At 37.9% G+C, this 27,479-nt stretch overlaps 1 protein-coding gene across 6 annotated transcripts in view; it reads left to right on the top strand.

The window, feature by feature from the left end:
* Positions 1-25,697, top strand: part of phactr4a (phosphatase and actin regulator 4a) — a 79,820-nt gene extending 54,123 nt beyond the window's left edge. For 2 of the 6 annotated variants that reach the window (XM_067426654.1, XM_067426653.1), the window contains 12 exons: positions 6,226-6,306; positions 6,676-7,578; positions 8,974-9,522; positions 12,195-12,326; positions 13,136-13,637; positions 14,121-14,371; positions 17,791-17,947; positions 18,046-18,101; positions 18,228-18,289; positions 19,644-19,781; positions 20,092-20,168; positions 24,250-25,697. In XM_067426654.1, the coding sequence (XP_067282755.1) occupies positions 6,226-6,306; positions 6,676-7,578; positions 8,974-9,522; positions 12,195-12,326; positions 13,136-13,637; positions 14,121-14,371; positions 17,791-17,947; positions 18,046-18,101; positions 18,228-18,289; positions 19,644-19,781; positions 20,092-20,168; positions 24,250-24,265 (2,924 nt within the window). In that variant the 3' untranslated portion in view covers positions 24,266-25,697. The remainder of the gene's footprint in view (positions 1-6,225; positions 6,307-6,675; positions 7,579-8,973; positions 9,523-12,194; positions 12,327-13,135; positions 13,638-14,120; positions 14,372-17,790; positions 17,948-18,045; positions 18,102-18,227; positions 18,290-19,643; positions 19,782-20,091; positions 20,169-24,249) is intronic. The other 4 variants (XM_067426655.1, XM_067426656.1, XM_067426657.1 and 1 more) reach the window with 4 other exon arrangements.
* The last annotated feature ends 1,782 nt before the right edge of the window (positions 25,698-27,479 follow it).

Raw genomic sequence — 27,479 nt, 5'->3', positions numbered from 1 at the left:
TGTGGTTGACATTAGAATTTTTGAAATGGAGGAAATGAAAAAATAAATTCTTAGGCAAGTTTTTAACTTTTTTGTTAACAGTAGCCTACGTATATGCATTTTATCCAGCACTCATGTTCTGATCTTTTTTTTTTGTGCTACACTAGTAGTAGCACACATACTTCCAGTTCAACTATCCAAAGCATTGCAAATAATAGTATTCCCTAAAACCTACTGCACAGCAAAAAAGCCAGTGTACATTTAACTCAATTCGAGTCAAATTTAACACTCATAAAATGTATATATGACTCCCTCCGTTTGGGAGTTAAAATCACACTTTTTAAAGTGTGAAATATGTACATTACTCACAGTGTACATTTTAACTCCTTTGTACTCTTGTGAGTAATGTACATTTTTCACACTTTAAAAAGTGTGATTTTAACTCCCAAACGGAGGGAGTCATATATACATTTTATGAGTGTTAAATTTGACTCGAATTGAGTTTATATTGAGTATAATTGAGTTGAAAAAATGAAAGTTGAAAAAATGAATGCAAAGAGTTGTTTTAACAAACTAGTTCTTTATTAACAAGCAAGACCCTTTACATCACATGAAGGTTAACTTTTAAAATAAATGAATAAGGCACAGTATAGGCATTTTTGTCATCAGAATTATATTAAAACTTATCAAGTGGTGTGTAATACTTCAAGTCCTGCATGTCAGTGAAGTTGGTTCAGTACCTTCAACTTTGCAACAGAACAGCAGTACTTGAGTCAACACAACATTCAGCAGATGAAAAACAGTTGAAGGAATATCTGTGGATTGTGTCCAGTTGCTAACAGTACAGTCCAGTGCATAGTTGTTGTTTCACATGCAGAGCAGGGAAGGCTGTGCAGATCCAACTCTTTCGAAAAATCCTGGAATGCTAGTTCCCTAGACAACACAAAACCAGACCAATTACAATTAAAATCATTTGTATTTTATACAGCAAGTTTATGGTGGAAAATGTTCAATCATCTTGGCTCAAACATGAAACTATTTTGGTTAGAATTGTCTGATTTCCAAGTAAATTAAGGGCTTACGTCATCCAAAAATGTTAATTCTGTTATTAATTACTCATGTTAATTAATTACTCAGATAGAACAACCATTCACTACCATAGTAATTTTTTCCACTATGGTGGTGAATGGTTGCTCTATCTGCTTGGTTACAAACATTTTTCCAAATATCTTCTTTAGTGTTCAACAGAAGAAAGAAACTAATACAGGTTTGGAACAACATGAGTTGTAAATGAAGACATAATTCAAGACATTTTTGGGTGAACTATCCCTTACAGAAATCTCACTTACTAGTCAGCTGCTGGAATGATTTTTGTTCGCTTCTTCCTGACTTTGGGATAGGCAAAGATGTCCCAATCTGCTGAGTATAAAATCAAACAGAAACCATCTACCTGTCAAATCATGAAAACAATTTGTTTGACTCTTTTTTTTGTTGTTGTTTTGTTATTATTTGATGTTAGCCAATTACCAACAAAGCTATCATTAATTTTGTGCCCATGATTCTCTGATATATGTTATCTATTAAATCTTACCATCACCAGGCAGGTTCTATTCTGTAGTCTTTAAGCACCAACCCAGGGCCTTACTTGATGCATTATAGAAACTCCTAAAAACTGAAAATATAAAAACAAATACATTTAAAGGGATAGTTCACCCAAAAATGAAAATTTGATGTTTATCTGCTTACTACCATTGCATCCAACATGTAGGTTTTTGTTAGCCTAGAAATCTAGACGCACCCTAGCGGCAGCAAATTTAATCTGCCCGCGAGTGTCCTCTAGCAACTCTCAATACCCTTCTGAGCTGTAAACGTCAAACTCTTGCCGGGCCAATCACATCGTGTATAGAGTGGGTAGGCGGGGCCATAATGACAACGGCCGAGTTGCGTTTGCGTGCTTCTAGTAAACACAGAAGCTTTCGAATAAGCTTTGACCGCGACTCTGGAAGACTTGGAGTTAAGCTTTTCTCTGTGAAAAGAACAAAGAACGGCACTGAAGTCATTCTTAAAAAGGGAAGATGTGTTCAAGATGTGTTTTTGTTTCTTCAGAACACAAATAAAGATTTTTAACTCCAACTGTTGCTGTGTGTCAGTCATATCATGCGAATGGGTAACAATTCTATTAGAGCAAAAAATAAATACATGCTTGAACGACATGCACAAAGAGCCCTGTGGTTGATGACGACACATTGATATCTTAAGACACAAAACGATCAGTTTGTGTGAGAAACTGAGCCGTTTTTTCAAATACAACGCTATATCCAAAAGCCTGGAACGCCTCTCACTTCCAGTAAGGTCAATATCCACACTCGATATACGAGCCAGAGCGTGAATATTGACCTTACCGGAAGTGAAGCACGTATATATCCAGAGAGTGTATATTGATCTTACCGGACATGAAGCGCGTTCCAGGCTGTTGGATATAGCGTTGTATTTGAAGTAAAAAAAGTATATAAATACGGCTCAATTTCTTACACAAACTGATCGTTTTGTGTCTCAAGATATCAATGTGTCATCATAAGCCAAAGGGCTCTTTGTGTATGTTGTCTAAGCATGTTTTTTTTTGCTCTCATTGAATTGTTACCCATTCACATGATTATATGACCTACACACAGCAAACATTTTTATTTGTGTCCTACTGAAGAAACAAACACACCTACATGTTGGATGCATTGGGGGTAAGCAGATAAACATCACATTTTCATTTTTGGGTGAACTACCCCTTTAAACATGAAGGCATATCCAAACATTAACCAAAAGTTAAAATGATAAATACATTTTGCATAAATATTTAATATGAAAGAATTACTTACCCATTCTAAAAGTATTAGTCCTCCAAATAAGGAAATTGTTGAGTTGTTCTTCTGTTTTTCAGTCATATGGTAGGTGTGCTGGCAAACAAGAGTTAAAGATAGTTTGAGGATGAAGAAATACTTTAAATAGTCTTAAATAATTCATTTTTCATTAGTTTTAAACAGACCCCATTCATAATGAATCAATTATATTAAAATTCTTGCCCATCTACTTCAATAATTTCAACAACAACTAAGATAAAGGGATAGTTCACCCACAAATGAAAATGATCCTATGATTTACTCAGCCTAAAGTCATTCTAGGTGTATGACATTCTTCTTTCAGACAAATTCCATCAGTTACATAAAAAACAACAACATCCTGGCACGTTTAGATGCACTTTTATGGACTTCAAAGCATAAACAGACATTCGCTGCCATTATAAAGCTTGGAAGAGCCAGGACATTTTTGGTATAACTGATTGTATTTGTCTGAAATAAAGTCATATACACCTAAGATGACTTTAGGGTGAGTAAATAATGGTCTAATTTTCATTTTTAGGTGAACTATCACTTTAAAGCGTTAGTTCTCCCAAATTTTTGAACTCTGTCATCTTTTACTCACATTGACTTATATAGTATTTTTTCTATTCTTTTATGATAATTTTCTAACTACCATCCTCTCCTGACTAAAACCTGTCAATAAGTGATTTGAATTGGTATGCACAGAGGTCATAGTTGTGCTTTATTGTAAATAAATATTATTATCTATCCTTCAATAATCTTCCAAGACAGGCAACACACATTTTGTCTATACCATATACATACCTTTTTTAATGCAGAACAGAAAGAACCATCATCAGTGCAGCCTTGGTTTCATATTAGGGGATTGTCAAAAATCAATGTTGATGCAGCTGTTGAACTTGATGCTTCTGAAGACAGAGACATCAGACAGGTCAAATTTTCTGCGCAAAACAAATGAGGTCAACATTTTCAGAACAAAACGTTCATGAAACAATCCTGCCTAAAACTTTGTCACTGATTTTGCACAAAAATAGCCTTCCTTTGTTAGTCATTTCATCTGCATCTTTGAATCTGGATTTCTACCTAATACAAATCAGACACAAAGATTAAGTAGTGCAATAAGATTACAGTTTGATGAATGAACAATGAATTAAAGAATGGTGAAAGCGTTAACGTTACTCCGTCTGATGCTAGTTTCTTCAGGGAGGCCACTGTGCATGGCTCGTCTGTATAAAGCTCTTAAGCAGCCTTTCAAGCAGCATAGCTACTGGATGCGTTTTCCAAGACATAAATACATAATAATACATTAAAGATACAGAGTAATATAGGTGTGGGACACTTACTTTTTTGGTGTTTTCTCTGTTCTCTGTGATAAGGTGCAAACTCCGTGTGCACCACATCACGAGCCTCAGCCTAGTCTGAGAGAAAGGTTTAGGCGTTATTAAAGCGTCAAGTTATATATCGTTATAAAACAATATGTCCTAAAAACGTGTTGCAAATTAGGCAAAAACACTTATTTTTCAGTGTTTCCTATGGGTGTTTCCCTTATACAAGCAACCCTCCACGTCGTCCGCTCCGTATCGCGAGCCAAAAGATGCAGCATGTGACAAAAGTTGTCTTGTTTAAGTGCGCAGAGCATTCAGACATCGCTTTAAATCAATATGTTAGAAAATACATATTATAAATTAGGCAAACACTTACTTACGGCGTTTCCCTGTTAAAAAGCAACCGCCTCAGGTCTGCTCCGAATCACACGTCAACGAAAATGCCTGTATGAGAGCTGTTTAGCCGGGCACAGCACATACATGGGTATAAAACAATATGATGTAATAAAATACATATGTAAATACGATGAAACCGCACAAAACACGCAATATCAGCATCATCCCTCCTTGTGTGGTCTGCATAGCGAGTAAAAAAAAAAAGGCGTCTGTGAGAAAAGTTTCAGCTTGTGTCGCGGAAATGCCCCGGATGTAATTTTACTCTCTCTTTCGGTGTTGAGATTTAACTCTACATATGTTCACCGGCCAGAGAATGCGGTTTACACTAGCAGTGTTAATTCAACACCAGAAATGTATTGCTTTACTCTGAGAGTCCTTAAAGGGGGGGTGAAACACTCAGTTTCAGTCAATCTCATGTCAATCTTGAGTACCTATAGAGTAGTATTGCCTCCTTCATATCTCCGAAAAGTCTTTAGTTTTATCATATTTATAAAAGAAATATGGGCTGTACCGAGTCTTTCCGGAAAAAACCGAGCGCCTGGAGGCGTATCGTGTGGGCGGAGCTAAAGAATGACAAGCGCGCAAAGCGGTGACGTCCTCAAGCGTGGAGAAACCCATCTATCTCAGCTAATACAGATAATGATCCACAATCAAATCTGAGGCTGAAATAAATTGAACAGGAGAAACGGCAACATCAGGATGTCCGTCTCTGTGGTATGTACTGTATTTAGGGGCCTTTGTGTGCAGTTTATGAGGACATGATTCGGTTTATGGACTATTGTATGTGACTAGACCTTAGAGGTAGCAAGCAAAACGGTTTTGCACGTCAGAGTCAGAATAGTGTAACGTTATACAGAACAACAATGGAGTAACCGTTAGCTCATTTGAATGACAAAGCACGCGATCGTATCGTTTACTGATGTTTACTCATGCGACGGTAGCCAATAGCAGAGACATTTGAAGTTGATTTACTCACCGGCATCTTCCAAAGCAGGACCGCTCTGTCAAAAACACACTTCTTTGGTATGATTTGGTGAAGTCCTGTGACAGCAGTGACCGTGGAAATCCACTTTGCGACGCGACTGAAGCGATGCCTTGAAGCTTCCCGTCATTTCTGCGTTCAAATCGGTTCAAATGCAGCGCTGCCTTCCCGGAATGCTGTGCTGAAGCGTTGAAGTCGCTCGACGTCACCCATAGGAATAAAGTGGAGCGCGGCGCGTCATAAGTGTTCACGGACGACTGGATCTGCACCTGAGAGACTGTTTACAGCGTGCATTTCCTCTCTCTCCCTCTAGTCACGCGCGCGCACCCTTCCGGGAGAAGAGCCCGTACAGCCCATACAAGGACCTTCCGCTCTATTTAACGTCAAGTAGACCCATACTCGAAAAAAACTCGCCGAAACTTGTGAGAAACCGGAAGGAGTATTTTTAACACAGAAATACTCCATCAAACGTCCAACATTAGTTTTTGAAACTTTGTCTATGTTTAGGATGGGAATCCAAGTCTTTAAAGGTGTAAAAAGCTCAGTATGCATGAAACAGCATTTCACCCCCCCTTTAACACCAGGATTTTAACACTGGAGATTTTGCTGTGTGTCTTACAAAACCTGCGGCTTGAGAGATTGTGCATTTGCTCTCTTTCTGAACGATTAGTGCTGGAGAGGAAGATTTCGATGAGGAAACCCAGGGAGGAGCTGATAGAGCGAGGATTACTTAAGGACATCCCAGAGAATGGTATGGCAACCTAGCAGGGTCAATGGGCAACCAAAGGTTTTGTCAGATTCATTCTGTCATAAACGTGTCCTGGTCATATTTTTATGTATTATGTGCTGAATTATCATTAAAATAATGTCAAAAACTCATTATGATTCTACAGTAAAATAGGTTACTTTTTTATGATGGTGTTGGTCTTTCTTTTCCATAAAGAAAATACATAATTAGCTGCAATGTGGTGTTTCACTGGTGACTAGTTCACAGTCATCAGGACATATTAAGACGGACAAAATTGACTTTTCAATTATAATTTTTTCCTAATTTGACTTACAAGTGAAACATTTTCTCGTTTCATTTTCTATCTCAATCCATTATCCATATCTGTTTCAGAGAGTAATGACGCAAATCACAAAGCTCCTCCAGTGAAGAATGGCCACACTGCTCCACTACCTGGAGAGCGCAGGTCAGATACTGGATCGGACATCAAGACGCCATCTTTACGACCACAGGGAGAAGAACAGAGGAATAGCTTCGCACCTGAACCGGAGCGCCGCAACAGAGCACCTTCCGATGTCAGTCGCAACCGTCAGCCACTGGATGTGGACGCTCGAACGCGGTTACCACCTGAAACAGAGCGACGCAGCCGACTAGAGTCAGACTTGGAAAAACGTGCAGGATCGCTACCAAGAGAGAGACCAGGACAGGACGAAGGACGAATTCGGCGGGAAGAACGAGACGAGAAAGCGAGCAAGGACAGAGAACGACGGGATAGAAAAGAAGACAGGGAAGTAAAGGCTGAACGTAGAGATGATAAAGACAGACGAGATAGGAAGCCAGAAAAAGAGGACTGTCACAGAAGAGGTGAGCGAGATGAACGCGAGAAAGAGAGGAGGAATGACAGGGAAAAGCGGGAAGAGAAAGAGTATAGGAAACCGCCACGAGACAGGAAAGAAGATCACGAACGGAGGAATGAGCCAGAGAGGGCAGACGATCGAGAGCAAAAGGAGCTGAATGAAAGGAGGGAAGACAGGGAAAAAAAAGAGGAACGGGATAGACGTGAGGAAAGAGACAGGAGAGATGAGAGAGAAAGGAAAGATGTCAGGAGACCAGAACCTATGAAACAGGTGTCTGATGGGAAACTAATCCGGCCTCAGTCAGAACAGGACATGCGGCCAGTTCTTCAGAAGAGCTCGTCTGACATTGGACCGAAGTTGCGGCCGGCATCGGAGGCCATCCAGAGCAGCACACTGCCAAGATACACAACTGTAGAGGAAGAATCGAGGGCACGAACAGGTAAAGCTCCCACCCAACTTGCTTTATTCATGACAATTGATTTGTCGGCTCATGAAATGTTTGAAAATGAAAAGGCATCACCCAACTGTGGGGTTTACTAAAGGACTCTAGGGCTAAACAGAAATAAGGTCTACACTAGACTACACTTCCTCTACTTCCGACAACAGGACAAATTCATTTGGAACTTTAGCTTTGAAGCTTTCCGTGCAGACATGGGGTGTCTAATTCTGCACCTGGAGGGCCACTATCTAGCTAGAGTTTTGGGGTGCGTCTCAATCAGCTCCCTAGTTAAGTAGTCAGGATACTGATGAGGGAGTCAATCAATCAATTGTGAAATCCTGCCAGTGCAGTGAATGGTTCGCTCCCTAAAAAGTCCCACAATGCACTGTGAATACCAGGGAGCATCAATGCTCACTGTTCTCTTAACAAAAGTTCTGAAGAACGAAACACAAATCACACGATGATGCGATAGCTAAAGAAAAATTATATTTTTATATTATATTTAATAATTAATTTTAGACTCCCCCTGAAATTGTCTCATCGCCACGCCATCCCAATACGCCCCAAAAAAATTAAATTGTCTTGACTATATTTCAGCGCAAATACATAATCTAGCAAATATTTACAATTTATTTACAGCCGAAATGTTTATTTAACAAGTTCATATATACCAATAGTGTTGTTGTACAGTGAGGACATTGTCATGTCACTGGAAATAAGTCATCAGTGTCCTAATGTGTAGTGAGCTAGGGACCTCACCTTACTGTCCTTATCAGTGCCTGAATTTGTGTATGATACACTTATTCATTGAGACGCACCTTAGCTTAGCACTAATTATACACACCTGAACCTGCTAATCGAGGTCTTCCAGATCACTAGAAACTTCCAGGTGTGTTGGAGATACTCAGCTGGAAAGCGGCCCTCCAGGAGCAGGATTGGACACCTCTGTTGTATACAGGTTTGAACCGTGATGAGGCTACATTTAGACAATAGACAAAGGTGTCCAAATGTTTGTTTTTTGTTTTGTTTTTGAAGATAAATCAACAGTTGCTCACTGTGTGGCTAAAGTTTTGCTCAATGCATAAGTGTTAAAGACCCCATGAAACCGCTAGATTCCTGTGTTGGGATTTTACCAATTGAAACTGGAAGTTGAGGTGGACCATATTGATGAATCCATCATAATTGTGCAGGCCAAATATATTGTTTAAAATTTGCCAAAAAAACTCCCATTTTGACTTCATGGGGTCTTTAAAGCGATCCTGCTCCTAACCTCACATGCTATGCCTGATGTACTTGTGCCTGCTGTTGTGGCTGTGCTGTGCACTTACCTGCTGTGAGTGTTTTTGTTAGCTGTGTTTATCCATGTTTGTGCATGTGTCTTGTACTCACCATTAGGATCACTGGGTGTGCGGTTTGTTCCTGAGCCCAAACCTGCAAGTATCTCTACTAAAGAGTCACAGCCACCCTCTAAACAGGCCATTCTCCCTCCCAAATGGCTGATGGCTTCGTCCTCCTCCACAGAGCTTGCTCCAGTCCCATCCTCATCCCCCTGCTCTTCATCATCATCATCATCTTCATCAGCAACCTCATCCTCTGCTCCCCCTATTGCTAAACCTCCTCCTCGGACTGTGTCTTTAAATGTAGACGATTCCTCACGCCCTAATCCCATTCCCCCTGTAACAGCAGGAGACCGTGAAGTCCTGCCCACTGTTCCCGTCCACTCCACCCTGCCTGCCATTCCTGCCCACTCCACCCCACCCTCAATTCCTGCCCACTCCACCCCGCCCTCAATTCATGCCCACTCCACCCTGCCCTCAATTCCTGCCCACTCCACCCCGCCCTCAATTCCTGCCCACTCCACCCCTGCGGCCCCTACTGCCCCTAAACAGCCTCCATTGCCCCCTCCAAAACCTGCCCATCCCAACAGCAACACTGCACTGCAAGGTGAGTCATTATTTGTCCTGTATTTGGCTTCCGCTCCAAAGCAGCAACTGTAATTTTTTTGTGGCTTTATGCTGCTCTCTTCATAGACCTTAGTCAGATTAGACACGACTGGGAAGCATGGAAGTTTGGCCCATTCTATATGTCTAAAACTCACAAAAATATTCATGATCAGCTGAATTTCTATAATGAATCAAGTTTTATAAAATGTTTATAAGTTCAACATATAATTATATTATCAAATGTTTTTAGTCTTTTTAAAACTTTATGCCTCCTGATTGTTCAGACATTTTTTGGGGAAACTGTATTTGTCCATATCGGAGTTATTATTGATTTGCATGAGCCATGCAAGCCTGATGTATAAATATGCTAATCAATATATGATGATATATTATACTATATAATATACAATATAATAATACTTAAAAAAAAATAAATATATATATATATATATATATATATATATATATATATATATTTGAAATGATTTGAGCTTTGTGACATGGTGCATTATCCTGCTGGAAGTAGCCATCAGAGGATGGTACATGGTGGTCATAAAGGGATGAGCATGGTCAGAAACAATGCTCAGGTAGACCTCTAGCATCAACAAGGCATTTTCGCCCACAGGACTGCCACATACTGGATGTTTTTCCCTTTTTACACCATTCTTTGTAAACCCTAGAAATGGTTGTGCGTGAAAATTCCAGTAACTGAGCAGATTGTGAAATACTCAGACCGGCCAGTCTGGCACCAACAACCATACCACGCTCAAAATTATTTAAATCACTTTCTTTCCCATTCTGACATTCAGTTTGGAGTTCAGGAGATTGTCTTGACCAGGACCACACCCCTAAATGCATTGAAGCAAATGCCGTGTGATTGGTTGATTAGATAATTGCATTCATGAGAAATTGTTCCTAATAATAGGTGAGTGAGTGTGTGTGTGTATGTATATAATATATATATATATATATATATATATATATATATATATATATATATATATATATATATATATATATATATATATTATATATTATACATTATACATTTATATACGTTATCCTTTTACAAGCAGCTGTCACTTGCTAAGCTTGGTGATTTTTGTCATAGCAGTGAGAAAAGCAATGCAGCTTATCATTCAAGTTTTTTACACATTCATACTTTATGTGTAAAGTATAAAGTGTGTGTGTGTGTGTGTGTGTGTGTGTGTGTGTGTGTGTGTGTGTGTGTGTGTGTGTGTGTGTGTGTGTGTGTGTGTGTGTGTGTGTGTATGTGTGTGTAAACCCTATGTTGTGAAGACCAATTGTCCCCACATGGATAGAAATACCAGTAATTTTTACTTTGTTAGGACATATTTCCCCAATATTTTTTTTTATTTTATTTTTTATGCTGGAAGTGTTATGTAAAAATGTGATGGGTAGGTTTAGGGTTAGGGGTTAGAAAATGTCAGTTGTAAAAACAAGTGTGTGTGTGTGTCTGTGTTCCTATAGGACTCAAGTGTCTCTGTTTGTCCTCCATAGCAGCTGATGCTCTGTCTGCTCTCACAGACATGAGAACTCCCTGTACTTTTGTCCTCAGACTTTGTTATCAGTACAATAGTGCAGAACTGTGATCGCCCACTTTTTTTAGCCACCTGGCTTTCAGATGTATTTTTTTTCCCCCCATGGATGAAAGTAACTGCCTTTACATTTGATTTAGATGTTTAATTGAATCAATAAGTTCAGTTCATAATTTGCTGCGTTCACATGCTGTTGATTTTCTAGTTTGTTCCAATAGATTTCGTGGATTGACTTAAAATAGACAAGATCTAATTCTGACAGCTGGAACAGTGTCGTTGAGGAAAGATAACTTTAGACATGCCCAGTGGCATGAGAGGCAGGCAGCAGCTGTTCAACAAGTGTTAGGAACACAGTACACTACCCCTCTCCAACAGGATCCATTTATAGACTCCCTAGTTCAGATACCAGGACAATCCCATTTCAGTATAGCCTGTACCATTTGAGCAATTGAGTGTTTCCCCAAATCTTATTTATAATGGCTTCATTGTTGGAAGTATCATTGTTGGAAGTGGAAAATTTTCATACTTGTATACACCATAATTTTTTCTTGATTAATTATGGCTTTAGAATTTGTTTTGTTAAACTTAAACACAATTTAAGTGACATAATATCCAACATATGGATCACTAATAGGACCAAATAGAGTTGTAAATAATCTAAATTGTTCCATCTTCCTTTGTACTCTTGCTATTGTTTAAGCCAGATGATGATATCTTCTTTCATCATTTACTTTAAATGAAACCTAAAGAGATTTTTTTTGTCCCTCATTTGAAAGTCCATTACACCAAATTTGAAAATTCGTTTGAACATGATCGGTTTATCATAAACAGATTGATTAAGCTTATGTACATATAAACATTGATCAGCGATCATACATAGAGCACTCAAATATGGTAAACGGAAGCGCAACCAAACTAGCTTGATACATGAAAACAAACCTAATCAGTTGCCAAGCAAGTATGCTTGAGTTCAGTTTGCTATATATGTGCATAAAAGCCTAAACTAGCCCTTAAAGAAGGACTTTTTTTATAGGTGTCACCTGTTGAACTAGACCAGTGCTTGTGATTGTTGTACGAGATGCTAAAAACATATTTCCCTTCATCCACCCTAAAGTGTCAACATTACAAAGATATTACAAAGCTCCACCTCCTCAGTATTGGACAAGCTGGAGACAGCAGGGAGAGTCTGGAGTCTATCTGTCCCTGCCCACCTACCTCAGCCAAAGGGGCTCTCAGCTCCACCCAGGTAGCCCTGGTGTCTCCTCGTCCCACACCAGCTGGCACGCATGTCCTAATGTTCTAATAACTTCACAGAGTCATGCTTGTTTTCACACCCATACTCAACATCTCCATAATTCTTCTCCAAATCAATATGATTACTTAGAAGTTAGAACAAGCTAATTCTGTTCATACTATTCAAAAGATGTGACAATTACATGTAACCAGTGTAACAGAAGATGACTCCTATTCAGTAATGATGATTCAATGCAGATTTAACATGTACCTTTATACTAATGTTTCACCCTCTCACAGAACATGCAACTTTGTACTTTGGTTTAAGTTTGGAGGCAGTGGTTGTGTGTCTAACATTGAGTTTTTGGCTTTCAGTGTGGTCTGTAGGCTGCAGTCTTTAGCGTCCTTGTTAGCATAACCTTTTCCTATAAAATTAGGATAATTATTACAGCTTTACAGGTATTGTTATCATTACAGTTATCATTGACGTGAAATAAGCCTTTACTCTGATACTATAGTGTCCCATGTGTCAGCATTCAGAATTGAGCTTGTTCTGGACAGTTTAGCTAGAAGCCTTTGTTCACAAACTTGCATAGAATGGAACTTTTAGAATATTAGACTCTATTATATATGAACTTTTATCTTAGAATAATAAATCCCTCCCCATCCTGTACTAACACCTGTTTGATTAATTCTATGGCATGCAAATCAATATCTTACATGATAACAAACATCCTAGCTCGTCACTTTCGTACAAGCTAATGTGTGTTAACACTCTTTTCTCTGTTAAATTCATTTTGATTTATTTATTTTTTTCTACAGTGGATCCTTCTCAAGTCCCGGTCGCAGTCAGGCGATCTCCTCCCGTTCCCCCAAAGAGGATGACTCCAGTGACCAAACGCCACTCAGACGACTCTTCTGCCAATCAGCCGGAGCCTCCCCCTTCAGGCCCTACCTCCGTTCCAGTCCCTGCTCCTGTGTCTGCTCCGCCTCCAGCCCAATCAGATGACAGCAAAAACTCAAACTCTGAAGCACTCTCGCCTCCACCAACCCATATCCCTCCATCCCCTCCTCGCTCACGACCAACTCCTGAAGTCCCCCACGTGGACCCACCCAGCCCCACCACGGAACCGCCCTCCCAGCCGCCCTTACCTCTGCACATACGCATCCAGAGAGCCTTGAACAGTCCAGGCCCGGTCCAGCCGAACCCGGAAGGATCGCAGAGAGCTCACTCACTTCTCTTTGAATTACCTCCAGACTTTCTCACTGAAGCTCCAGGTGGGGGGCGATACTCGCTTCCTGTCACTATCGAACCTCTACGACTGTGAGTGTACATATCAGTTTATCTCAGAACAATGTTCTCTGCCCTTGTACTACTTGTTACAAACTTTTACTTTTTACAACAATAGGGACTGTTCAGTGGCATGAGCCCACGTGAAATACATTTAGGACAGTTTTAAGTTTTTAAGCCATTAAAAAATATATTGTTACAATATATAAAGTACTCTCGTAAACATGGTCGGTAATGTCTTTTTTAAAAAATATTTATATAAGTAATTGGATTTGTATCATCATATTGGATCAGGTCTTAGTGACAACAGACTGATAAAAATGCCGCTGTCTCTGTCATGTAGCTTTAACAAGGATTGATTAATATTCAATATAAAGAAGAGTCAAGGTTAAACAGTGTATTTTTGCATTTGATTATTTGATTGTACCTGAAAACTACTTTTAGACCTTCCCTAAAAATCTTAAAGCACAAAATCCTACACCATTGATATGCTCACTGTGATTTTGTTTTGCTTAGGCCTGAGGACGATGATTTTGACATGGAAGAAGAGCTGCAGAAGCTGCGTCCCATCCCTCGGCCCACACGACAGCCGGAGCTGGAGCCACGTAGCCGACGCGGTCTGGTGGGAGACCCGCGAGTGTCTGTCATTCCTGAGGATGCAGGACCTGGAAACAGTGAGGATGAGGACAGCAGCGATTCTGACGGACCCATTCATTACAGAGATGATGACGAGGAGGAAGAGGAGGATGATGAGGAAGTTCCCACAAGTAGGATACTTTTAATTCTTTCTGACCAGTCAAACGAGAATAATTTATGAATGTTGTACTTGTCCTGCACTAATTTGTGCATACATTTTTTAAATCATCACTTAAAATCGTAAAAAAATATCACAAAAAATAAAATCGTTGTATATGCTGTTAAAACTCTGATTGTGTTTGTGTGGGTTCAGTATACTTTAAAAAAAAATCAAAAATTTATAATTCTGTTCAAGTGACAGTCAAGGCATTTTTATAGGATACAAGATTTATGACAAATAAACTTATACTTTCTATTCATCAAAGAATCCTGAAAAATGTTTTATCATTTTCCACAAAAGTATTAAGCAACTGTGTCAGGGCTTGACATCAAGCCTTTTAAGCCTTATCAGTCATTCACTAAAACATTTGCTGGTCCAGAACATTAAAGGTCCTGTTTTTTCGTGTGTTTTTAAAACTTCGATTGTGTTTTGTGTGCAATACAGGTTCTTCTCAAAAAAATTAGCATATGTGATAAAAGTTCAGTATTTTCTATAATGTAATGATAAAAATTAAACTGACATATATTTTAGATTCATTGCACACCAACTGAAATATTTCAGGTCTTTAATTGTTTTAATACTGATGATTTTGGAATACAGCTCATGAAAACCCAAAATTCCTATCTCAAAAAATTAGCATATCATGAAACTGTTCTCTAAACAAGCTATTAACCTAATCATCTGAATCAACTAATTAACTCTAAACACCTGCAAAATATTCCTGAGGCTTTTAAAAACTCCCAGCCTGGTTCATTACTCAAAACCGCAATCATGGGTAAGACTGCCGACCCGACTGCTGTCCAGAAGGCCATCATTGACACCCTCAAGCGAGAGGGTAAGACACAGAAAGAAATTTCTGAACGAATGGGCTGTTCCCAGAGTGCTGTATCAAGGCACCTCAGTGGGAAGTCTGTGGGAAGGAAAAAGTGTGGCAAAAAACACTGCACAACGAGAAGAGGTGACTGGACCCTGAGGAAGATTGGAGAAGGACCGATTCCAGACCTTGGGGGACCTGCGGAAGAAGTGGACTGAGTCTGGAGTAGAAACATCCAGAGCCACCGTGCACAGGCGTGTGCAGGAGATGGGCTACAGGTGCCGCTTTCCCCAGGTCAAGCCAATTTGGGCTACAGAGAAGCAGCACTGGACTGTTACTCAGTGGTCCAAAGTACTTTTTTCGGATGAAAGCAAATATTGCATGTCATTCAGAAATCAAGGTGTCAGAGTCTGGAGGAAGACTGGGGAGAAGGAAATGCCAAAATGCCTGAAGTCCAGTGTCAAGTACCCACAGTCAGTGATGGTCTGGGGTGCCATGTCAGCTGCTGGTGTTGGTCCACTGTGTTTTTTCAAGGGCAGGGTCAATGCAGCTAGCTATCAGGAGATTTTGGAGCATTTCATGCTTCCATCTGCTGAAAAGATTTATGGAGATGAAGATTTTGTTTTTCAGCACGACCTGGCACCTGCTCACAGTGCCAAAACCACTGGTAAATGGTTTACTGACCATGGTATTACTGTGCTCAATTGGCCTGCCAACTCTCCTGACCTGAACCCCATAGAGAATCTGTGGGATATCGTGAAGAGAAAGTTGAGAGACGCAAGACCCAACACTCTGGATGAGCTTAAGGCCGCTATCGAAGTATCCTGGGCCTCTATAACACCTCAGCAGTGCCACAGGCTGATCGCCTCCATGCCACGCCGCATTGAAGCAGTCATTTCTGCAAAAGGATTCCCGACCAAGTATTGAGTGCATAACTGAACATAATTATTTGAAGGTTGATGTTTTTTTTTTTAATAAAAACAATTTTCTTTTATTGGTTGGATGAAATATGCTAATTTTTGAGGTAGGAATTTTGGGTTTTCATGAGCTGTATGCCAAAATCATCAGTATTAAAACAATAAAAGACCTGAAATATTTCAGTTGGTATGCAATGAATCTAAAATATATGAGTTTAATTTTTAATTAGTACATTATAGAAAATAATGAACTTTTATCACATATGCTAATTTTTTGAAAAGGACCTGTATAACATGATTATGTTTCGCATGTAAAAAAAAAAAAACAGTATTTTTCACACAATTTACTTATCTGTATTTTTTCTATGTGCTAAAAACAGCCTGATGATTTCCTTGTTCTATGAAGTCCCTCCTTCAGAAATACGTAACGAGTTCTGATTGTGGCAGCGCTTCCCGTGCACATTCACGCACTCAATGCACGCTCTTCTCCCTGTGGGAGAATTACAAGACAATGCCCCCTTGTTTGCGTATTCCTGTGGGTGGAGGGTTAGTCAAGAAACTGTACTAGTGATGTCATTACAGCAAGGAAGGGCAGGGGTGTAGTCCAAACCGGCCGTTCGCTGTAGGCTTTGAAAGGGAACTTCTGTTAAATACAATATCTCACTTGGAATTGACCTTTGAGCTTTATAATTTTACAGGTATTATTTATGCTTTAACAGCAACATTACACACTAACTAAAGTTTGAAAGATGGGATTGCGAAGAACAGGACCTTTAATTAATTAATTTTTAATATATATTCACTATCAATCGCCACTTAAACTAAATGAATGCAGATCAATCTCATGTTTTGGTGACTGCCTAGTTTTTTTTGTTATTGACATTTTAATCAGGCTACTTGTCTGGTTGGGCAAGTAAAATTATCTTTCATTTGACTCTTCAAAAAAAATTGATGCTTGTGTTTTTAAAATTGATAATATACATATATTTTTTAATTATGGAGCAAAAAATCAGCATATTAAAGCCCGTTCACACTAAGAACGATAACTATAACTACATTCATACCAACGCACTATATTGTTCTATTTATTATAAACGCTTGATGTTGTTATTTATCCTTGTGCTGTGGACTCTGATATTATTTTACATTTAGAACGAATTTTTGACAACTATCTTTATAAAATGATTTCTAGAGAATCATGCGACACTGACAACTCAAGTAATGTCTGCCAAAAATTCAGCTTTACCATCACAGGAATAATTACATTTTAATGTATTCAAATATATTCAAATAGAAAACAGTTATTTAAATTGTCCTTTCAAAATATTCCTCTTTTTATTGTAATTTAGGTCAAATAAATGCAGTCTTGGTTAGCATAAGATACTTATTTACCGACCTCAAACTTTTGAATTGTAGTGTACTTTTAACCATCTTTGGTGGAAATTATATTTTTGACACTTTTTGTTGGATCGTAAATATGAATTAATGGTATCATCTTCAGAACGTATTGATTTGTTCAAACTCTTTGGTAACAGATTTCTTCTATCAGGGTTTTAACCATCTAGCTGTTAGATCATGAGTGTTACAACTTTGTTCACACATTAGATGAATACAAAGTTTGCGAAACACCTAATGAGGAGTATGTGTGTGTTTTGTCAGGTGGTCTTGCGAGTCGTGTAAAGCGAAAGGATACTCTGGCACTAAAGCTGGAGCGTCAGCTGGAGAAAGAGCAGTCTCAGGACCAGGAGAACATTGCCTGGAACAACAAAGAGCAGTGGGAAGCTGTCCGCAACAAGATCGGCACCACCCTCGAAAGGTCTGCCTGTGTTTCAGAGGGGTTTTATGGTCCTTTGTCCTTTCCACACTATGGTCCTTTCCACACTGACACTGTGTGTATTTTGCATGTTCTAATAGGAGGCTGAGTCAGAGACCAAGCGCACAAGAACTTGAGCAGAGAAATATCCTACTTGGTCAGTTATACCCCTTGTCTTCTAGTCCTTCATAGTATTTGTGGTAATCAGTCATACCTGCTAGTCACAATTTGAATGCTTCCAAAAAAAAGATTTTCTTAATAACTGCTTGTTCTTCTGTTTCAGCCAAGAATGAAGCAGACCGACGTGCTGAAAGGAGTGAAATTAAGCGAAGGCTGACCAGAAAGGTTTGGAGGCACATTTATTACTTGTCACGAAAACCTTTAAAGGCATTAATATTTAGAATTAGTTTGAAAGACTAATACACTACCGTTCAATTCAGGGTGGGAAATTGCCCACTAGCCACAGTGACTGGTGGATGTCCAATTTTACCAGCCACTTATATTTTTTATCAGCCACTTATTACAAAATTCAAATTGAAAAGCAAGTGCATTAGCATAGTATGGGGTGAATTTGGGTTGATTGGGACATTTTTCCCCAGTCATTTCAATGTCAGAAACGGTCAGTATCATGAAATGAGTTACTCGACAAAGGTGCATTATTGTTACTAGCAACATCATTCTTTGACAAAAGCTTTAATCCGTTACAATGAATGTTTTAAGTAGTAACCAGTAAAAATATGTTTTACAATTCACCCGCCACTGTGGCTGGTATACACAGCAAAGTCACACGCCACTTTAAAAAAGTACCCGCCATTGGCTGGTGACGGGTGCTAATATACCACCCTGGTTCAATTGGTGAAGCTCAGTACAAATTCACATTTGCATTTTAGTATGAATTTGCATTCAGTTGATCTAAAATTCAGTACAAACTGTAGTATTGTGAAATATTATCAAATAAGTAAGAATTTACAAAAAGGTTTCTATATTTATTTATTTTAAAATGTAAAGATTCCTGTGATGGCCAGTTTTATTTAGCAGTCATTACTCCAGTCTTCAGTGTCATAAGATCTTTCAGAAATCATTCTGATTTCTATGCTGATTTACTGCTCAAGACAAATTTCTTCTTCTTCTTCTTCTTCTTCTTCTTCTTCTTCTTCTTCTTCTTCTTCTTCTTCTTCTTCTTCTTCTTCTTCTTCTTCTTCTTCTTCTTCTTCTTCTTCTTCTTCGTCTTCTTCGTCTTCTTCGTCTTCGTCTTCTTCTTCGTCTTCTTCTTCGTCGTCTTCTTCGTCTTCTTCTTCGTCTTCTTCTTCATCATCATCTTCGTCTTCGTCTTCGTCTTCTTCTTCGTCTTCTTCTTCGTCTTCTTCTTCGTCTTCTTCTTCATCATCATCTTCTTCTTTGAAAATTCTCTGTTTGGTTAAAGTTATGGTAATCAGCTGTAATGTATAAATATAATTAAATTTAACTAATTTAAGCTACTTTTCCAGAATAAAAGCGGCAGTAATCTCTCTGTTAGAGTTTCAAAATCTAATCCAAAATGTCATACAATAAATATTTAAATAGGTTTGTTCACTACTCACTTCTGACTTCTTAACTATCAACGCAATTGTGGATAAAACTATTTTGAGTGAGGTGGAATTAGGTATTAATCTTGCAGCATGACGTGAAAGTAAATGTTGTTGTTTTTTTACATCTGCAGTTGTCACAGAGGCCCACGGTAGCTGAGCTCCAGGCCAGAAAAATCCTCCGCTTTCATGAGTATGTGGAGTCCACTCATGCTCAAGACTATGACCGGCGTGCTGACAAACCCTGGACCAAACTTACACCTGCTGACAAGGTCTGGCTGAATTACTGTTCTCATCTGCCCCCTAGTGGTGACCAATATAAGATCATTTTAATGTTGTCTTATGTAAATTGTAGTTACATAAATACATTTGCACATCATTGAAAATCTGCAGTCTAAAAAAGCAAGACCTCTTTCCTAAACAAATCTTTTTAAAAAGGCACAATGCCATTGAAAGACACGTTTTTCAACCACATTACATCATAATTATTAAGATGTGCTTTTGTAACTCAACACAACTAGTGATATTCAGAGTGCTCAGTTGTTCTTTCTCTTTACTCTTGTGTTCTTTGTTCTCCTCTAGGCGGCCATAAGAAAAGAGCTGAATGAGTATAAGAGCTCAGAAATGGAAGTTCATCAGGAAAGCAGGATATACACCAGGTCTGACACTTTCAACACTTTTTTTTTTGATTGGCATATTCCTATATTCCTTTCTAGATCTGATAGACAACTAATTCAGAATATCCACATGGGCTCTTTATAGGGCGGTGCGATATTGAAGAAAAATGCGATATGCAATACCTTGTTAAATAATGCAATATTCGATATGCGATATAATATTGCTATTAGTGTGGAAAATCTATTTAAATCTATTTAAAAACTGAAAATGATACCATCTGTGTTTCACATTCTCTCTGGGAAAGGAAAGTGTCGCCTCAACTTCTGAAAGTGACCAGCAGTATTTTAGCAAAAATGTATTTAAAAAAAAATGAGTGTGTGTATTTGGTAGTGGTGGCTTGTGCGCATGTTTCGTTGTGTGTGTCAGACACCACGAGACTGCAAGGAGTTGTTTTTGTTAACATCAGAATTTTTTGTGATTTTGATGTTACTATTTTTAACATCAAGCAGGTCCCATAAGTAACTGTAGTCGTGTGCCCAGTTAATTCTAAAGCATACACTTTTCACAATGTTGAAGTAGCCTATTAAAATCATTCAGATATTGTGTGTCGTTGCGATATGTACATTTGCGATATTTCGATATATTGTGCAGTACTATGTTTATTTATATGTGTATTTATATATCCTTTATTTATATCTGTATCTACAGAACCATTTAAATGTTTGGGTCTAGAGTTGTAACAATACATCATTATATCTGAGATATCACAATATAAACATGTGATTATCCAAGACTCGGATTACTGTATAATTACTGTATAATTTGAGGTATAATTACCCAAAAATGTAAATTCTATGATCATGTACTCACCCTCATGTAATTTCAAACCTATAAGATTTTCGTTCAGCTTCCAAACACAAATTAAGGTTTTTTTATGAAACCTGAGAGATTTCTGTCCCCTGATTTAAAGCATAACTCCGGCGAATTTTTAAGTTTATCTTGATCGTTATATCTTTGTGAGTACAGTCTATAGAAGAAGAAAAAAATGAACCGGATTGGTGCTAGCAACACGGAGTTATTACAGTTAATCTCCAGAGCCCCCCTCAGCTAAAACGGCATCTTTGGGGGCATAAACGTAAAGGATGTCTTTGGGCCTCTTAACAGACACAAAATGCAATTAAAATGTCTGTCCAACATGAACAGGTCCCTTACATGACAACGAGATTATTTTAAATTACTGCACATCTTTCCTCAAGCCGTGTGTGCCCAAATGGAAGGATAAATAAAGTTTACATTACCTCCACAGTGGTTGCACCCGTCTTCGACCACGGAATGACATTTTCTTCAACCGGCACGGCTCTGTTGTGTCTGTGTAAGTTAGTCAAGTGTTCGCTACAAATTTTTACAATTCGGAAAGGCACAAACGGGAACCATTTCTTCTTCACTCGTGAGCCTGATCGGATCATCACTCTAGTGATGCCCAGCCATGAACGAATCGTTCTTTTGAACCGGTTCTTTTTAGTGAACCGGGCAAACCAGTTCACCAGATTGGACTGAATCGTTCTAAACGGTTCGCGTCTCAAATCAGCGGTGATCGCACACGTTACTTTAGTTACTCACTTTCTGACATGAGTGACAGTCCCTCCGAATATAAATAAACTAAGGTCTTGAATTATATGTTGGAAATTCCAACCGTTCACTGAACTAAGTCGTGTTTGGCTGAGAGAACTGATGACCTCACGAGCCACTGATACTGAGCATGAGCAAGTAACTGAACGAGCAGCGGTCCTCTCCTCAGGATCAGCAGTACAGAATCAAAAACTATTTCTCTCGGACACGTTCAAAACTGAGGACCGACGAGCCGATGAGCAGAGCCTCTACTCCCCACTGGACTGGTTTTCCGGCTACGTACCGCTGCATTCCCACGAGACTTCAGCGCGAGACACAGCTAGCCGCCTAAAACAGGTGAATTTAAACAATGGCTGAGTGGCTAAACGCATCTCGTTGTCATGTAAGGGCCCTGTTCATGTTGGACGGACATTTTAATTGCATTTTGTGTCTGTTAAGAGGCACAAAGACACCCTTTATGTTTATGCCCCCAAAGCGCGCTGAGAGAAGATCTGTCTCTGTGCGTCATCTGAAAGAGCACTCTCGTCTCACAGCACGCAAATATTGAGTTCAAACTCACACAAAAAGTATGTCAACATGTCCATCTTGATGAGTATCCAAGCAGACATAGCCTGTATATGCCTTAAGTGAATGTTACACAGTCAAGGAAGACGTGCATATCCTCGCATTTGGTCTTAAAGGGGCAGTAGCCTTTACTGCTGTCTGTTTAATGTCAAACAAAAGATAGACATCATTCACTGCTCTTGATTTAATAGCTTTTGTAAGTTTAATTAGGATTAATCTTTAATTTAACAGTTAAATATGCTGTTATTTTACATTTGATTACTTTATTAAATGTCTCTACCTAAAAACTAATGTTAGACCTACCTGAAAAACCTGAAAAGCATTGTTTATTTTATTAGTATCTTTGCTCAATAGTATTTATTTGTGCTGCTGCTTGTACCTGTATGTGTTATTTGTTCTTATTTTTTTCATTTTTATTTAACAGTAGTCTTTTTTCCCCCCTGGACATTGCAAATACGATCCGTAATGAAACCGTGAACCTAAAACCGTGATACAAACCGAACCGTGAGCAATTTGTACCGTTACACCCCTAGCGTAACGTATGTGAGAGGGTGCCACAACATTTTCAAAGGGCGCCATGACTGAAAAAAGGTTGGGAAACAATGGTCTAGAGACTCACACGTGCTGACCAGTCGTAGCACGTTCTCGCTCCAACCAATCACATTTTGGGCAGAGCCGTTGAAAAAAAACAGAGTTACAACACTCCAATAGACTTCCTTCGAAACTGATGAATGCAGATTTTTTCTATTAGAATATATTTTAAAATGTAATTTATTTTTGAGATTGAAGTTTGAGCTGAATTTTCAGCATCATTACTCCAGTGATATTTTTTTTCAGGATTATTTAATGAACAGAGAGTTCAAAATAACAGCATTTATCTGAAAATATAAAGCTTTTACAACATTTTAAATGTCTATACTGTCGCTCGATCAATTTAATGCATCCTTGCTGAATACATGTATTAATTTCTGTTATTTCCCAAAAAATAAAAAAATTCTTACAGACCCGAAACTTTTGAAACGGATAAATACTGTTCTTTTGAACTTTCTATTCATCAAAGAATCCTAAAAAAAAAAAAGTTTGACATAACTCACTTTTTCAACATTGATAATAATCATAAATGTTTCTTGAGCAGCAAATCATCATATTAGAATGATTTCTGAAGGATCGTGTGACACTGAAGACTGGAGAAAAAAAAAAAAGAAAAAAAAATTTGTAGTGTATTGTGCTAATTATTTGAGATTTCTTACAGCTCTTACAGGTTGTTGGCCTTGTCTGTTTCGTTCCTTCTATTACTCTCCCCTTTTTTGTAAGTCGCTTTGGATAAAAGCATCTGCTAAATGATTAAATGTAAATGTAATGTAAATGGAGAAATGCTCAAAATTCAGCTCATATAAAAAAATGAAAAAAAATTCTTCATTACTCCAGTCTTTAGTGACAAAATCCTTCATAAATATTCATACAGCATTTCTCATTATTATCAAACTTAAACCGCTGTGCTGCTTAATAACCGAACAGCATTCAAAAGAGCAGCATTTATTTGAAATGGTAAAATTATTCATACCTTTTAGTGATTTTTTTAAATCTTTAAAGCAGATCATTTTTGATCTTTGAATATAACTCATACTTGCTGAATAAATTTACTATTTTATTTTTTTAAATCATACTGACCCCAAAACTTAACACCCTCTAAATATAGAAGATTTTGTTTCATTTACATTTTTATTGAACAAAGTGGGAAATGCAGAGCTGATTTTAGAATATTAATGTTTAAGAGTTTAGGGGGCAACCTCCATTTTATTCCCAGATTTCCTTTTTTCTTAATAAAAGCTATAAAATAATCTGTGAACCTGATCATTTTCTTTAACCATCACCTGGACTAAATGTGCATCATAACGCTGTCATTTCATTTCTTAATTCCTTTTGCAGGTTTCACCGGCCATAATCAGCATCCCTGAAGAGGAAGCCCAGACGAATAAAAGCTGCCCCAATAACTGCAGCTAAAAGCCTTCATCTCACTCCAGCAACCTGTCCCCCATGATCCTCCAGCGTGCTCAGGCCACTCAGTGTTCTAGAGTGAAAAGGAGGAGGAAGTGATGTGGGTGTGTGCAGGATACTGGTACTTGATACTTCAGACACTTTTGGGGAGCAGGTTTAAAGTGCCAGCCCTCTGTAGAGTTCCCATGATTCTCATGGCCGGATCACTTTGTTGGACTGTTTCAGGGAAAAGAGGACACAGATCTGTGTGGCTTGGGGGTGTTTTAAATTGTCTTTATGGTACACACACATTTCTGTGATCAAGAATAGACTTGTGTACCCAAACAATAATACTTTTATGGAAAATATGACACTGGTGATAAACTGTTTTAGTGGTGAATGTGAGAGACTGAATGTGTGCGTGTGTGTGTGTGTGTGTGTGCGTTTAATGATATATGCTGTCCACATATGCCTTAACACTGGTACGGAATGACTTTTTTAGCCTGACCTTAGCTTATATAAGCATATAACACTGTTTCTCACACTGAACACACACTGCTGTGTGTTGATCTGAAAGCACATCTTTGACATTCTCAGGACGTCAGTACACGGTGTCACTTTTTCTCTGTGCATTTTACTGTAAATTACCATGATTTTTACTTTTTCACACAGATAAACCATCACCTTTAATATGTTTCTTCTCTTTTTAACAACACAGCACTTCACTGTAGGTATTTTAATCTTAATCCCACAAAAACCTGCAATATTTTACCCAAAAATCATAAAAGGACATTTTTGGCACAATGAAAATTAAGCCTCTAAACCGCTAAGATTGTTAGCATTGTGATATTATTTTCATGACTTTTAAGCATGTTTTCCCCCCAAAAAATGCTCTTTTTTATAATTTTTTGGAAAAGCTTTCTACTTTTTTTTCTCACTGCACATTCTATGGTAATTCTTGTTACTGTAATATTTGTTTACTTTATTAAAGTAAAATACTGTAATCCAATACTTTTTCATACAAGCATGCAATCAAATTAGTAAAAAAAAAAAAAAAAAAAGGTTTTCCCACAATACTATAATGACAATGAGAATTAGTTTTTCATATTACTGGAGTTAGATTGTTTCACAATGCCAAAAAATGTAAGGATCTTTAGCTTAATTTTCTTTAGGCAAGACATCGTTTGTTTTTTATTTGGGGGGTTGTATTAGGGTGAAATATGACCTGGACATGTTGACAAGTTTCACAAGTTTCAGCTGTAGATGATGATATAGTTCATTGTACATTGAACAATTCAAAACAAAATGGTTGATGTTACATCATTGAGTCATTGTAAAAAAAATGATGTTTTTTGCAAATCTTTATGCATTTTTGACTGGTACTTAAAAGTGAGATCTTTTCCATGTCTCTGCTGGTTTTATGGTACATTTTGTTTTGTAGGCCACCAGAGGGCCTCTGCACTGTATAGACACATGCTGTAGAATGATTATATTGTATATCTCATCTTACTGACATAAAAAAAAAAGTTTTAATTGTAATTATAGTATTACACTATCCTGTTTTTATAAGGTGCAAACAGTATGGCTACAGGCTAAGTGATATAATGATCTGATACAGAACAGCTGTATAGTTTTTTTTTTTTTTTTTTAATGTAAAGATATTTTAAAAAGGTCTTTCAAGTAATACATGTACATTCACTTCACCTTTAATTAAAACCTAAACTGTGAGTATCATCTGGTTAATTTTATTGTTATTATTATTATTATTATTGTTGTACTGATTCATGGAATCATTCACTATCAAGATAGGAGTTTAGATGCAAAAGCATCTAAAAGCCACTTTGGTCAAAAGCGAGATAACGATACTGAGCTCTCCGCATATAGACTCTTCATTCATAAAATACTTTCACTTCAAACCCACTAAATCCGAGCCTCAGCCCATTCAGAAGTACCGGTACTTAGCTTGAAACCTATACAAAGGAGCCAAACAAAATTGCTAAAAAAAAATCTATAAAAAAACAAAAAACACGTCAGAAAGATGTAGAGGCTTTCCATCTGAAGTCTTCATACAGATATTACAGTACAATCAATTTTAGTCGTGGTAAAAATTATAATACCTTTGTTATATATATCGAAGCACCATGGTATAACCATCTGATACCCGATATTTTACTATTACATGTATTCTACATTCTGCTAAAGTAACACCAAATGCTGTGCAATAAAGCAATTTACTTGGGACCTGTAGAGGGCAGTATAGATTTGCTCAAAGGGACTAGTTGTCTTGTGTTTCTTTTACCATTACCTTTAATTATTTTCCTGTCTAATCAAGATTAAATATGTGATATATATATATATATATATATATATATATATATATATATATATATATATATATATATAAATAATGTGTTTTTAACTATTTTGCAATAGGTGTGTAATCAACAACCATCTTTTTTTTTAGCATAGTGTTTAAACCGTTATGTAGCAACAATCGTGTCTGTCTGCTGTGTTTTCATCTCAGAGTTAAATCTATCTATTTACGAGCACTTGAGAGCTTTTGAAATGTTAATTAATAAGCTTGCAAGGGTGGGTGCCATTGTGACTCCCTTATTGATATGTTTATGAACAGCCCACCCATCCTGACATTTTAAAGTTGCTCTGTATGAATTTTAAGTGGATTTCCACCGCTCTCCAAACACCTCTTCAACTCCAGCACCGCACTCTCATCCACACACTGTCTGTCTCTATCCCTTGATCTGTCTTTTGCACCCATTTCCCCTCTCAAATCATATTTTTTTTCTAATTATGGAATATTGCAGTATTTATTAAAAATGATTTATCATAATCAGATATGCACATCATAGTAAAAATATTATTAGCTGTTGTAATCTTTAATCAAAATAAGTTCCTCTCTCTTGCAACGCCTTCTCTGATGATGTTTACTGGTGTGAAATTTCCTCTACTAAATATTCCACCGGTCAATTGTTAGTGGTATTATAACAAAGTGGAAACAATTGGGAACAACAGTAACTCAGCCACGAAGTGGTAGGCAACAAATCACAGAGCGGGGTCAGTGCTTGCTGAGGCGCACATTGTGCAGAAGTCGCCAACTTTCTGCAGAGTCAATAGTTACAGACCTCCAAACTCTGTGTAGCCTTCAGATTAGCTAAAGAACAGAG

The sequence above is a fragment of the Pseudorasbora parva genome, chromosome 19 (assembly GCF_024679245.1).
Source record: "Pseudorasbora parva isolate DD20220531a chromosome 19, ASM2467924v1, whole genome shotgun sequence".
Classification (NCBI taxonomy): domain Eukaryota; kingdom Metazoa; phylum Chordata; class Actinopteri; order Cypriniformes; family Gobionidae; genus Pseudorasbora; species Pseudorasbora parva.
This window is presented reverse-complemented; position numbering and strand designations above follow the sequence as displayed.